General features: G+C 54.5%; 1 protein-coding gene across 3 annotated transcripts in view; it reads right to left on the minus strand.

Annotated features, from left to right (window-relative positions):
• Positions 1-13393, minus strand: part of DDAH1 (dimethylarginine dimethylaminohydrolase 1) — a 128281-nt gene that overhangs the window by 58477 nt on the left and 56411 nt on the right. For all 3 annotated transcript variants that reach the window (XM_083157897.1, XM_083157894.1, XM_083157896.1), the window contains one exon: positions 5490-5563. In XM_083157897.1, the coding sequence (XP_083014023.1) occupies positions 5490-5563 (74 nt within the window). The remainder of the gene's footprint in view (positions 1-5489; positions 5564-13393) is intronic.

The raw sequence follows: 13393 nt of genomic DNA on the forward strand, positions 1-13393 counted from the left end.
CCCCGGGAAGGAGAGGGGACAAGGAGGGCACGAGATGTATAACACCCGCGGGAAGGAGAGGGGACAAGGAGGGCACGAGATGTATAACACCCACGGGAAGAAGAGGGGACAAGGAGGGCACGAGATGTATAACACCCGCGGGAAGGAGAGGGGACAAGGAGGGCACGAGACGTATAACACCCGCGGGAAGGAGAGGGGACAAGGAGGGCACGAGACGTATAACACCCGCGGGAAGGAGAGGGGACAAGGAGGGCACGAGACGTATAACACCCGCGGGAAGGAGAGGTGACAAGGAGGGCACGAGATGTATAACACCCCCGGGAAGGAGAGGTGACCAGGAGGGCACGAGACGTATAACACCCGCGGGAAGGAGAGGGGACAAGGAGGGCACGAGATGTATAACACCCGCGGGAAGGAGAGGGGACAAGGAGGGCTCCAGATGTATAACACCCGCGGGAAGGAGAGGTGACAAGGAGGGCACGAGATGTATAACACCCCCGGGAAGGAGAGGGGACAAGGAGGGCACGAGATGTATAACACCCGCGGGAAGGAGAGGGGACAAGGAGGGCTCCAGATGTATAACACCCGCGGGAAGGATAGGTGACAAGGAGGGCTCCAGATGTATAACACCCGCGGGAAGGAGAGGGGACAAGGAGGGCACGAGATGTATAACACCCGCGGGAAGGAGAGGGGACAAGGAGGGCACGAGATGTATAACACCCGCGGGAAGGAGAGGGGACAAGGAGGGTACGAGATGTATAACACCCCCGGGAAGGAGAGAGGACAAGGAGGGCACGAGATGTATAACACCCGCGGGAAGGAGAGGTGACAAGGAGGGCACGAGATGTATAACACCCGCGGGAAGGAGAGGGGACAAGGAGGGCACGAGATGTATAACACCCGCGGGAAGGAGAGGTGACAAGGAGGGCACGAGATGTATAACACCCGCGGGAAGGAGAGGGGACAAGGAGGGCACGAGATGTAGAACACCCCCGGGAAGGAGAGGGGACAAGGAGGGCACGAGATGTATAACACCCGCGGGAAGGAGAGGGGACAAGGAGGGCACGAGATGTATAACACCCCGGGGAAGGAGAGGGGACAAGGAGGGCACGAGATGTATAACACCCCCGGGAAGGAGAGGGCACAAGGAGGGCACGAGATGTATAACACCCGCGGGAAGGAGAGGGGACAAGGAGGGCACGAGATGTATAACACCCCCGGGAAGGAGAGGGGACAAGGAGGGCACGAGATGTATAACACCCACGGGAAGGAGAGGTGACAAGGAGGGCACGAGATGTATAACACCCCCGGGAAGGAGAGGGGACAAGGAGGGCACGAGATGTATAACACCCGCGGGAAGGAGAGGTGACAAGGAGGGCACCAGATGTAGAACACCCCCGGGAAGGAGAGGTGACAAGGAGGGCACGAGATGTATAACACCCCCGGGAAGGAGAGGTGACAAAGAGGGCACTAGATGTATAACACCCGCGGGAAGGAGAGGGGACAAGGAGGGCACGAGATGTATAACACCCGCGGGAAGGAGAGGTGACAAGGAGGGCACGAGATGTAGAACACCCCCGGGAAGGAGAGGGGACAAGGAGGGCACGAGATGTACAACACCCGCGGGAAGGAGAGGGGACAAGGAGGGCACGAGATGTATAACACCCGCGGGAAGGAGAGGGGACAAGGAGGGCACGAGATGTATAACACCCGCGGGAAGGAGAGGGGACAAGGAGGACACCAGATGTATAACACCCGCGGGAAGGAGAGGGGACAAGGAGGGCACCAGATGTATAACACCCGTGGGAAGGAGAGGGGACAAGGAGGGCACGAGATGTATAACACCCGCGGGAAGGAGAGGTGACAAGGAGGGCACAAGATGTATAACACCCGCGGGAAGGAGAGGGGACAAGGAGGGCACGAGATGTATAACACCCGCGGGAAGGAGAGGGGACAAGGAGGGCACGAGATGTATAACACCCGCAGGAAGGAGAGGGGACAAGGAGGGCACGAGATGTATAACACCCGCGGGAAGGAGAGGGGACAAGGAGGGCACCAGATGTATAACACCCGTGGGAAGGAGAGGGGACAAGGAGGGCACGAGATGTATAACACCCGCGGGAAGGAGAGGTGACAAGGAGGGCACAAGATGTATAACACCCGCGGGAAGGAGAGGGGACAAGGAGGGCACGAGATGTATAACACCCGCGGGAAGGAGAGGGGACAAGGAGGGCACGAGATGTATAACACCCGCAGGAAGGAGAGGGGACAAGGAGGGCACGAGATGTATAACACCCGCGGGAAGGAGAGGGGACAAGGAGGGCTCCAGAGGTATAACACCCGCGGGAAGGAGAGGGGACAAGGAGGGCACCAGATGTATAACACCCGCAGGAAGGAGAGGGGACAAGAAGGGCACGAGATGTATAACACCCCCGGGAAGGAGAGGGGACAAGGAGGGCACCAGATGTATAACACCCGCAGGAAGGAGAGGGGACAAGAAGGGCACGAGATGTATAACACCCCCGGGAAGGAGAGGGGACAAGGAGGGCACGAGACGTATAACACCCGCGGGAAGGAGAGGTGACAAGGAGGGCACGAGATGTATAACACCCCCGGGAAGGAGAGGTGACCAGGAGGGCACGAGACGTATAACACCCGCGGGAAGGAGAGGGGACAAGGAGGGCACGAGATGTATAACACCCGCGGGAAGGAGAGGGGACAAGGAGGGCTCCAGATGTATAACACCCGCGGGAAGGAGAGGTGACAAGGAGGGCACGAGATGTATAACACCCCCGGGAAGGAGAGGGGACAAGGAGGGCACGAGATGTATAACACCCGCGGGAAGGAGAGGGGACAAGGAGGGCTCCAGATGTATAACACCCGCGGGAAGGATAGGTGACAAGGAGGGCTCCAGATGTATAACACCCGCGGGAAGGAGAGGGGACAAGGAGGGCACGAGATGTATAACACCCGCGGGAAGGAGAGGGGACAAGGAGGGCACGAGATGTATAACACCCGCGGGAAGGAGAGGGGACAAGGAGGGTACGAGATGTATAACACCCCCGGGAAGGAGAGAGGACAAGGAGGGCACGAGATGTATAACACCCGCGGGAAGGAGAGGTGACAAGGAGGGCACGAGATGTATAACACCCGCGGGAAGGAGAGGGGACAAGGAGGGCACGAGATGTATAACACCCGCGGGAAGGAGAGGTGACAAGGAGGGCACGAGATGTATAACACCCGCGGGAAGGAGAGGGGACAAGGAGGGCACGAGATGTAGAACACCCCCGGGAAGGAGAGGGGACAAGGAGGGCACGAGATGTATAACACCCGCGGGAAGGAGAGGGGACAAGGAGGGCACGAGATGTATAACACCCCGGGGAAGGAGAGGGGACAAGGAGGGCACGAGATGTATAACACCCCCGGGAAGGAGAGGGCACAAGGAGGGCACGAGATGTATAACACCCGCGGGAAGGAGAGGGGACAAGGAGGGCACGAGATGTATAACACCCCCGGGAAGGAGAGGGGACAAGGAGGGCACGAGATGTATAACACCCACGGGAAGGAGAGGTGACAAGGAGGGCACGAGATGTATAACACCCCCGGGAAGGAGAGGGGACAAGGAGGGCACGAGATGTATAACACCCGCGGGAAGGAGAGGTGACAAGGAGGGCACCAGATGTATAACACCCCCGGGAAGGAGAGGTGACAAGGAGGGCACTAGATGTATAACACCCGCGGGAAGGAGAGGGGACAAGGAGGGCACGAGATGTATAACACCCGCGGGAAGGAGAGGTGACAAGGAGGGCACGAGATGTAGAACACCCCCGGGAAGGAGAGGGGACAAGGAGGGCACGAGATGTACAACACCCGCGGGAAGGAGAGGGGACAAGGAGGGCACGAGATGTATAACACCCGCGGGAAGGAGAGGGGACAAGGAGGGCACGAGATGTATAACACCCGCGGGAAGGAGAGGGGACAAGGAGGACACCAGATGTATAACACCCGCGGGAAGGAGAGGGGACAAGGAGGGCACCAGATGTATAACACCCGTGGGAAGGAGAGGGGACAAGGAGGGCACGAGATGTATAACACCCGCGGGAAGGAGAGGTGACAAGGAGGGCACAAGATGTATAACACCCGCGGGAAGGAGAGGGGACAAGGAGGGCACGAGATGTATAACACCCGCGGGAAGGAGAGGGGACAAGGAGGGCACGAGATGTATAACACCCGCAGGAAGGAGAGGGGACAAGGAGGGCACGAGATGTATAACACCCGCGGGAAGGAGAGGGGACAAGGAGGGCACCAGATGTATAACACCCGTGGGAAGGAGAGGGGACAAGGAGGGCACGAGATGTATAACACCCGCGGGAAGGAGAGGTGACAAGGAGGGCACAAGATGTATAACACCCGCGGGAAGGAGAGGGGACAAGGAGGGCACGAGATGTATAACACCCGCGGGAAGGAGAGGGGACAAGGAGGGCACGAGATGTATAACACCCGCAGGAAGGAGAGGGGACAAGGAGGGCACGAGATGTATAACACCCGCGGGAAGGAGAGGGGACAAGGAGGGCTCCAGAGGTATAACACCCGCGGGAAGGAGAGGTGACCAGGAATGCACATGACAGCTTTTGGTTGGTGCAGTTCTATGACAGGTGTCTGCGTTGTTACGGACATTGCTCTGTGGTGAGTATTGACATCTGACAGATGTATGGCCTCTCTCTGGAGGTTGTGTGGTCCGCCATCTCCTCTACAATACATGCACGGGGCACTGCACAACCTCCGGACACATGGCGAATATTAACAAACGCGAGAGGCCGCCGGGTATCACTGTCACATCGTAACTTCCCGTCTTGCAGGTCCGAGTCATCGCACCGGATCAGCCAATGCCACATACAGTGATGGGTGCTGCCAACGCAAGGATGGGTGACCGAGCACGAGAAGGGACCTGTTGGTATCTACCGCCCACTTCAGGTATATGATGGGTGGGCACCAGTGGTGGGCAAAGATAAAGGTTTCCAGCTCTGGCAAATAAATATACAACAAGTGGAAAATGACCCATCCTTGGCATGTACCTGCTGGGCACAGGTAGGTAGCCGGTCTAGGCTTTGCAGAAAAAAGGCTAAAAGTGGGTTGTTTGTGGGGCACTGGAGTAGTATGTTTTTGCTAATGGGCATATTCTGGGTAAATGTATGGGGCACTGGGGAAACATAGCAGGCACAGGCTGCTGCCAACAATGTTCTGCCCACTGCCGGTACCCGCTTAGGCTTTGTATATCCATTTACATAATGGGCAATGTGCTGTGCCCGCCAATGCTGGGCACTGCTGGTACTTCTTGGGCACAGCTGTATGAATACAGTCACCTATAGCAATTTACAGAGAGACATTTGTTGTCATTAATAATAATATTCTGGGCGGATTATAACCCTTCCGCGCTCCCGATACCATATATCTGCATTTCCCATATAACAATGTGTCGCGGGTCAAACCTTGAAGGTGTCGGCCAAGATCTCCGCGCCCCGCTGGTTGGTCCTTTTTGATAAACCCACAAAGAACTCACGTCCTGGAAATGAGCAGAGAGAAGAGAGTGCGGTGAGGCCTGGTATACTCAGCAGCGTTATATGCCTTCTGCGCCATACGGCAAATAGAACATTGTCTGCTATGTAAGAGTCCTATACATGCACTCAACAGCGTCACACTATAGGGAGAAGCCTGAGGTGCACAGCGTCACACTATAGGGAGAAGACTGAGGTGCACGGCGTCACATTATAGGGAGAAGACTGAGGTGCACGGCGTCACACTATAGGGAGAAGACTGAGGTGCGCGGCATCACATTATAGGGAGAAGACTGAGGTGCACGGCGTCACACTATAGGGAGAAGACTGAGGTGCACGGCGTCACATTATAGGGAGAAGACTGAGGTGCGCAGCGTCACACTATAGGGAGAAGACTGAGGTGCACAGCGTCACATTATAGGGAGAAGACTGAGGTGCGCGGCGTCACATTATAGGGAGAAGACTGAGGTGCGCGGCATCACATTATAGGGAGAAGCCTGAGGTGCACGGCGTCACATTATAGGGAGAAGACTGAGGTGCGCAGCGTCACACTATAGGGAGAAGACTGAGGTGCACAGCGTCACATTATAGGGAGAAGACTGAGGTGCGCGGCGTCACACTATAGGGAGAAGACTGAGGTGCACAGCGTCACACTATAGGGAGAAGACTGAGGTGCACGGCATCACATTATAGGGAGAAGACTGAGGTGCGCGGCATCACATTATAGGGAGAAGCCTGAGGTGCACAGCGCCACACTATAGGGAGAAGACTGAGGTGCGCGGCGTCACACTATAGGGAGAAGACTGAGCTGCACGGCGTCACATTATAGGGAGAAGACTGAGGTGCACAGCGTCACACTATAGGGAGAAGACTGAGCTGCACGGCGTCACATTATAGGGAGAAGACTGAGGTGCACAGCGTCACACTATAGGGAGAAGACTGAGGTGCGCGGCATCACATTATAGGGAGAAGACTGAGGTGCACGGTGTCACACTATAGGGAGAAAACTGAGGTGCGCGGCATCAAATTATAGGGAGAAGACTGAGGTGCACAGCGTCACACTATAGGGAGAAGACTGAGGTGCGCGGCATCACATTATAGGGAGAAGACTGAGGTGCACGGTGTCACACTATAGGGAGAAGACTGAGGTGCACAGCGTCACACTATAGGGAGAAGACTGAGGTGCACAGCGTCACATTATAGGGAGAAGACTGAGGTGCACAGCGTCACACTATAGGGAGAAGACTGAGGTGCACGGCGTCACATTATAGGGAGAAGACTGAGGTGCACGGCGTCACACTATAGGGAGAAGACTGAGGTGCACGGCGTCACATTATAGGGAGAAGACTGAGGTGCACAGCGTCACACTATAGGGAGAAGACTGAGGTGCACGGCGTCACATTATAGGGAGAAGACTGAGGTGCACGGCGTCACACTATAGGGAGAAGACTGAGGTGCACGGCGTCACATTATAGGGAGAAGACTGAGGTGCACGGCGTCACATTATAGGGAGAAGACTGAGGTGCACGGCGTCACATTATAGGGAGAAGACTGAGCTGCACAGCGTCACATTATAGGGAGAAGACTGAGGTGCACAGCGTCAACCTATAGCGAGAAGCCTGAGGTGCACAGCGTCACATTATAGGGAGAAGACTGAGGTGCACAGCGTCACATTATAGGGAGAAGACTGAGGTGCACGGCGTCACATTATAGGGAGAAGACTGAGGTGCACGGCGTCACATTATAGGGAGAAGACTGAGGTGCACAGCGTCACATTATAGGGAGAAGACTGAGGTGCACAGTGTCACATTATAGGGAGAAGACTGAGGTGCACGGCGTCACACTATAGGGAGAAGACTGAGGTGCACGGCGTCACATTATAGGGAGAAGACTGAGGTGCACAGCGTCACACTATAGGGAGAAGACTGAGGTGCACGGCGTCACATTATAGGGAGAAGACTGAGGTGCACGGCGTCACACTATAGGGAGAAGACTGAGGTGCACGGCGTCACATTATAGGGAGAAGACTGAGGTGCACGGCGTCACATTATAGGGAGAAGACTGAGGTGCACGGCGTCACATTATAGGGAGAAGACTGAGCTGCACAGCGTCACATTATAGGGAGAAGACTGAGGTGCACAGCGTCAACCTATAGCGAGAAGCCTGAGGTGCACAGCGTCACATTATAGGGAGAAGACTGAGGTGCACAGCGTCACATTATAGGGAGAAGACTGAGGTGCACGGCGTCACATTATAGGGAGAAGACTGAGGTGCACGGCGTCACATTATAGGGAGAAGACTGAGGTGCACAGCGTCACACTATAGGGAGAAGACTGAGGTGCACGGCGTCACATTATAGGGAGAAGACTGAGGTGCACAGCGTCACATTATAGGGAGAAGACTGAGGTGCACAGCGTCACATTATAGGGAGAAGACTGAGGTGCACAGCGTCACATTATAGGGAGAAGACTGAGGTGCACAGCGTCAACCTATAGCGAGAAGCCTGAGGTGCACAGCGTCACATTATAGGGAGAAGACTGAGGTGCACAGCGTCACATTATAGGGAGAAGACTGAGGTGCACAGCATCACATTATAGGGAGAAGACTGAGGTGCACGGCGTCACATTATAGGGAGAAGACTGAGGTGCACGGCGTCACATTATAGGGAGAAGACTGAGCTGCACAGCGTCACATTATAGGGAGAAGACTGAGGTGCACAGCGTCAACCTATAGCGAGAAGCCTGAGGTGCACAGCGTCACATTATAGGGAGAAGACTGAGGTGCACAGCATCACACTATAGGGAGAAGACTGAGGTGCGTGGCATCACATTATAGGGAGAAGACTGAGGTGCACGGCGTCACACTATAGGGAGAAGACTGAGGTGCACGGCGTCACATTATAGGGAGAAGACTGAGGTGCACAGCGTCACATTATAGGGAGAAGACTGAGGTGCACAGCGTCAACCTATAGCGAGAAGCCTGAGGTGCACAGCGTCACATTATAGGGAGAAGACTGAGGTGCACAGCGTCACATTATAGGGAGAAGACTGAGGTGCACGGCGTCACATTATAGGGAGAAGACTGAGGTGCACGGCGTCACATTATAGGGAGAAGACTGAGGTGCACAGCGTCAACCTATAGCGAGAAGCCTGAGGTGCACAGCGTCACATTATAGGGAGAAGACTGAGGTGCACGGCGTCACATTATAGGGAGAAGACTGAGGTGCACAGCATCACATTATAGGGAGAAGACTGAGGTGCACGGCGTCACATTATAGGGAGAAGACTGAGGTGCACGGCGTCACATTATAGGGAGAAGACTGAGGTGCACAGCGTCACATTATAGGGAGAAGACTGAGGTGCACAGCGTCAACCTATAGCGAGAAGCCTGAGGTGCACAGCGTCACATTATAGGGAGAAGACTGAGGTGCACAGCGTCACATTATAGGGAGAAGACTGAGGTGCACGGCGTCACATTATAGGGAGAAGACTGAGGTGCACGGCGTCACATTATAGGGAGAAGACTGAGGTGCACAGCGTCACACTATAGGGAGAAGACTGAGGTGCACGGCGTCACATTATAGGGAGAAGACTGAGGTGCACAGCGTCACATTATAGGGAGAAGACTGAGGTGCACGGCGTCACATTATAGGGAGAAGACTGAGGTGCACGGCGTCACACTATAGGGAGAAGACTGAGGTGCACAGCGTCACACTATAGGGAGAAGACTGAGGTGCACAGCGTCACATTATAGGGAGAAGACTGAGGTGCACGGCGTCACATTATAGGGAGAAGACTGAGGTGCACGGCGTCACACTATAGGGAGAAGACTGAGGTGCACAGCGTCAACCTATAGCGAGAAGACTGAGGTGCACAGCGTCACACTATAGGGAGAAGACTGAGGTGCACAGCGTCACACTATAGGGAGAAGACTGAGGTGCACAGCGTCACATTATAGGGAGAAGACTGAGGTGCACGGCGTCACATTATAGGGAGAAGACTGAGGTGCGCGGCGTCACATTATAGGGAGAAGACTGAGGTGCACAGCGTCAACGTATAGCGAGAAGCCTGAGGTGCACGGCGTCACACTATAGGGAGAAGACTGAGGTGCACAGCGTCACACTATAGGGAGAAGACTGAGGTGCACAGCGTCAACCTATAGCGAGAAGACTGAGGTGCACAGCGTCACACTATAGGGAGAAGACTGAGGTGCACAGCGTCACATTATAGGGAGAAGACTGAGGTGCACGGCGTCACATTATAGGGAGAAGACTGAGGTGCACGGCGTCACATTATAGGGAGAAGACTGAGGTGCGCGGCATCACATTATAGGGAGAAGACTGAGGTGCACGGCGTCACATTAAAGGGAGAAGACTGAGGTGCACAGCGTCACATTATAGGGAGAAGACTGAGGTGCATGGCGTCACATTATAGGGAGAAGACTGAGGTGCACGGCGTCACATTATAGGGAGAAGACTGAGGTGCGCGGCATCACATTATAGGGAGAAGACTGAGGTGCGCGGCGTCACATTATAGGGAGAAGACTGAGGTGCACAGCGTCACATTATAGGGAGAAGACTGAGGTGCACGGCGTCACATTATAGGGAGAAGACTGAGGTGCACAGCGTCACATTATAGGGAGAAGACTGAGGTGCACGGCGTCACACTATAGGGAGAAGATTGAGGTGCACAGCGTCAACGTATAGCGAGAAGACTGAGGTGCACGGCGTCACACTATAGGGAGAAGACTGAGGTGCACAGCGTCACACTATAGGGAGAAGACTGAGGTGCACAGCTTCACACTATAGGGAGAAGACTGAGGTGCACAGCGTCAACCTATAGCGAGAAGACTGAGGTGCACAGCGTCACACTATAGGGAGAAGACTGAGGTGCACAGCGTCACATTATAGGGAGAAGACTGAGGTGCACGGCGTCACACTATAGCGAGAAGACTGAGGTGCGCGGCATCAAATTATAGGGAGAAGACTGAGGTGCACCGCGTCACATTATAGGGAGAAGACTGAGGTGCGCGGCATCACATTATAGGGAGAAGACTGAGGTGCACGGCGTCACATTATAGGGAGAAGACTGAGGTGCACAGCGTCACATTATAGGGAGAAGACTGAGGTGCGCGGCGTCACATTATAGGGAGAAGACTGAGGTGCACAGCGTCACATTATAGGGAGAAGACTGAGGTGCACGGCGTCACATTATAGGGAGAAGACTGAGGTGCACAGCGTCACATTATAGGGAGAAGACTGAGGTGCACGGCGTCACACTATAGGGAGAAGACTGAGGTGCACAGCGTCACACTATAGGGAGAAGACTGAGGTGCACAGCGTCAACCTATAGCGAGAAGACTGAGGTGCACAGCGTCACACTATAGGGAGAAGACTGAGGTGCACAGCGTCACATTATAGGGAGAAGACTGAGGTGCACGGCGTCACACTATAGCGAGAAGACTGAGGTGCGCGGCATCAAATTATAGGGAGAAGACTGAGGTGCACAGCGTCACATTATAGGGAGAAGACTGAGGTGCACGGCGTCACATTATAGGGAGAAGACTGAGGTGCACGGCGTCACATTATAGGGAGAAGACTGAGGTGCACAGCGTCACACTATAGGGAGAAGACTGAGGTGCATGGTGTCACATTATAGGGAGAAGACTGAGGTGCACAGCGTCACATTATAGGGAGAAGACTGTGGTGCACAGCGTCACACTATAGGGAGAAGACTGAGGTGCATGGTGTCACATTATAGGGAGAAGACTGAGGTGCACAGCGTCACATTATAGGGAGAAGACTGTGGTGCACAGCGTCACATTATAGGGAGAAGACTGAGGTGCACGGCGTCACATTATAGGGAGAAGACTGAGGTGCACGGCGTCACATTATAGGGAGAAGACTGAGGTGCACAGCGTCACACTATAGGGAGAAGACTGAGGTGCATGGTGTCACATTATAGGGAGAAGACTGAGGTGCACAGCGTCACATTATAGGGAGAAGACTGAGGTGCACAGCGTCACACTATAGGGAGAAGACTGAGGTGCACAGCGTCAACCTATAGCGAGAAGACTGAGGTGCACAGCGTCACACTATAGGGAGAAGACTGAGGTGCACAGCGTCACATTATAGGGAGAAGACTGAGGTGCACAGTGTCACACTATAGCGAGAAGACTGAGGTGCACGGCATCACATTATAGGGAGAAGACTGAGGTGCACAGCGTCACATTATAGGGAGAAGACTGAGGTGCGCGGCATCACATTATAGGGAGAAGACTGAGGTGCACGGCGTCACATTATAGGGAGAAGACTGAGGTGCACAGCGTCACATTATAGGGAGAAGACTGAGGTGCGCGGCATCAAATTATAGGGAGAAGACTGAGGTGCACAGCGTCACATTATAGGGAGAAGACTGAGGTGCGCGGCATCACATTATAGGGAGAAGACTGAGGTGCACGGCGTCACATTATAGGGAGAAGACTGAGGTGCACAGCGTCACATTATAGGGAGAAGACTGAGGTGCACGGCGTCACACTATAGCGAGAAGACTGAGGTGCACAGCGTCACACTATAGGGAGAAGCCTGAGGTGCGCGGCATCAAATTATAGGGAGAAGACTGAGGTGCACAGCGTCACACTATAGGGAGAAGACTGAGGTGCACAGCGTCACATTATAGGGAGAAGACTGAGGTGCACGGCATCACACTATAGCGAGAAGACTGAGGTGCGCGGCATCACACTATAGCGAGAAGACTGAGGTGCGTGGCATCACATTATAGGGAGAAGACTGAGGTGCACGGCGTCACACTATAGCGAGAAGACTGAGGTGCATGGTGTCACACTATAGGGAGAAGACTGAGGTGCACGGCGTCACACTATAGCGAGAAGACTGAGGTGCACAGCGTCACATTATAGGGAGAAGACTGAGGTGCACAGCGTCACACTATAGTGAGAAGACTGAGGTGCATGGCATCACACTATAGCGAGAAGACTGAGGTGCACGGCGTCACACTATAGCGAGAAGACTGAGGTGCGCGGCATCAAATTATAGGGAGAAGACTGAGGTGCACAGCGTCACATTATAGGGAGAAGACTGAGGTGCGCGGCATCACATTATAGGGAGAAGACTGAGGTGCACGGCGTCACATTATAGGGAGAAGACTGAGGTGCACAGCGTCACATTATAGGGAGAAGACTGAGGTGCGCGGCATCAAATTATAGGGAGAAGACTGAGGTGCACAGCGTCACATTATAGGGAGAAGACTGAGGTGCGCGGCATCACATTATAGGGAGAAGACTGAGGTGCACGGCGTCACATTATAGGGAGAAGACTGAGGTGCACAGCGTCACATTATAGGGAGAAGACTGAGGTGCACGGCGTCACACTATAGCGAGAAGACTGAGGTGCACAGCGTCACACTATAGGGAGAAGCCTGAGGTGCGCGGCATCAAATTATAGGGAGAAGACTGAGGTGCACAGCGTCACACTATAGGGAGAAGACTGAGGTGCACAGCGTCACATTATAGGGAGAAGACTGAGGTGCACAGCGTCACATTATAGGGAGAAGACTGAGGTGCACGGCATCACACTATAGCGAGAAGACTGAGGTGCGCGGCATCACACTATAGCGAGAAGACTGAGGTGCGTGGCATCACATTATAGGGAGAAGACTGAGGTGCACGGCGTCACACTATAGCGAGAAGACTGAGGTGCATGGTGTCACACTATAGGGAGAAGACTGAGGTGCACGGCGTCACACTATAGCGAGAAGACTGAGGTGCACAGCGTCACATTATAGGGAGAAGACTGAGGTGCACAGCGTCACACTATAGTGAGA

Source organism: Crinia signifera, chromosome 8, assembly GCF_055691185.1.
Source record: "Crinia signifera chromosome 8, ASM5569118v1, whole genome shotgun sequence".
NCBI lineage: Eukaryota > Metazoa > Chordata > Amphibia > Anura > Myobatrachidae > Crinia > Crinia signifera.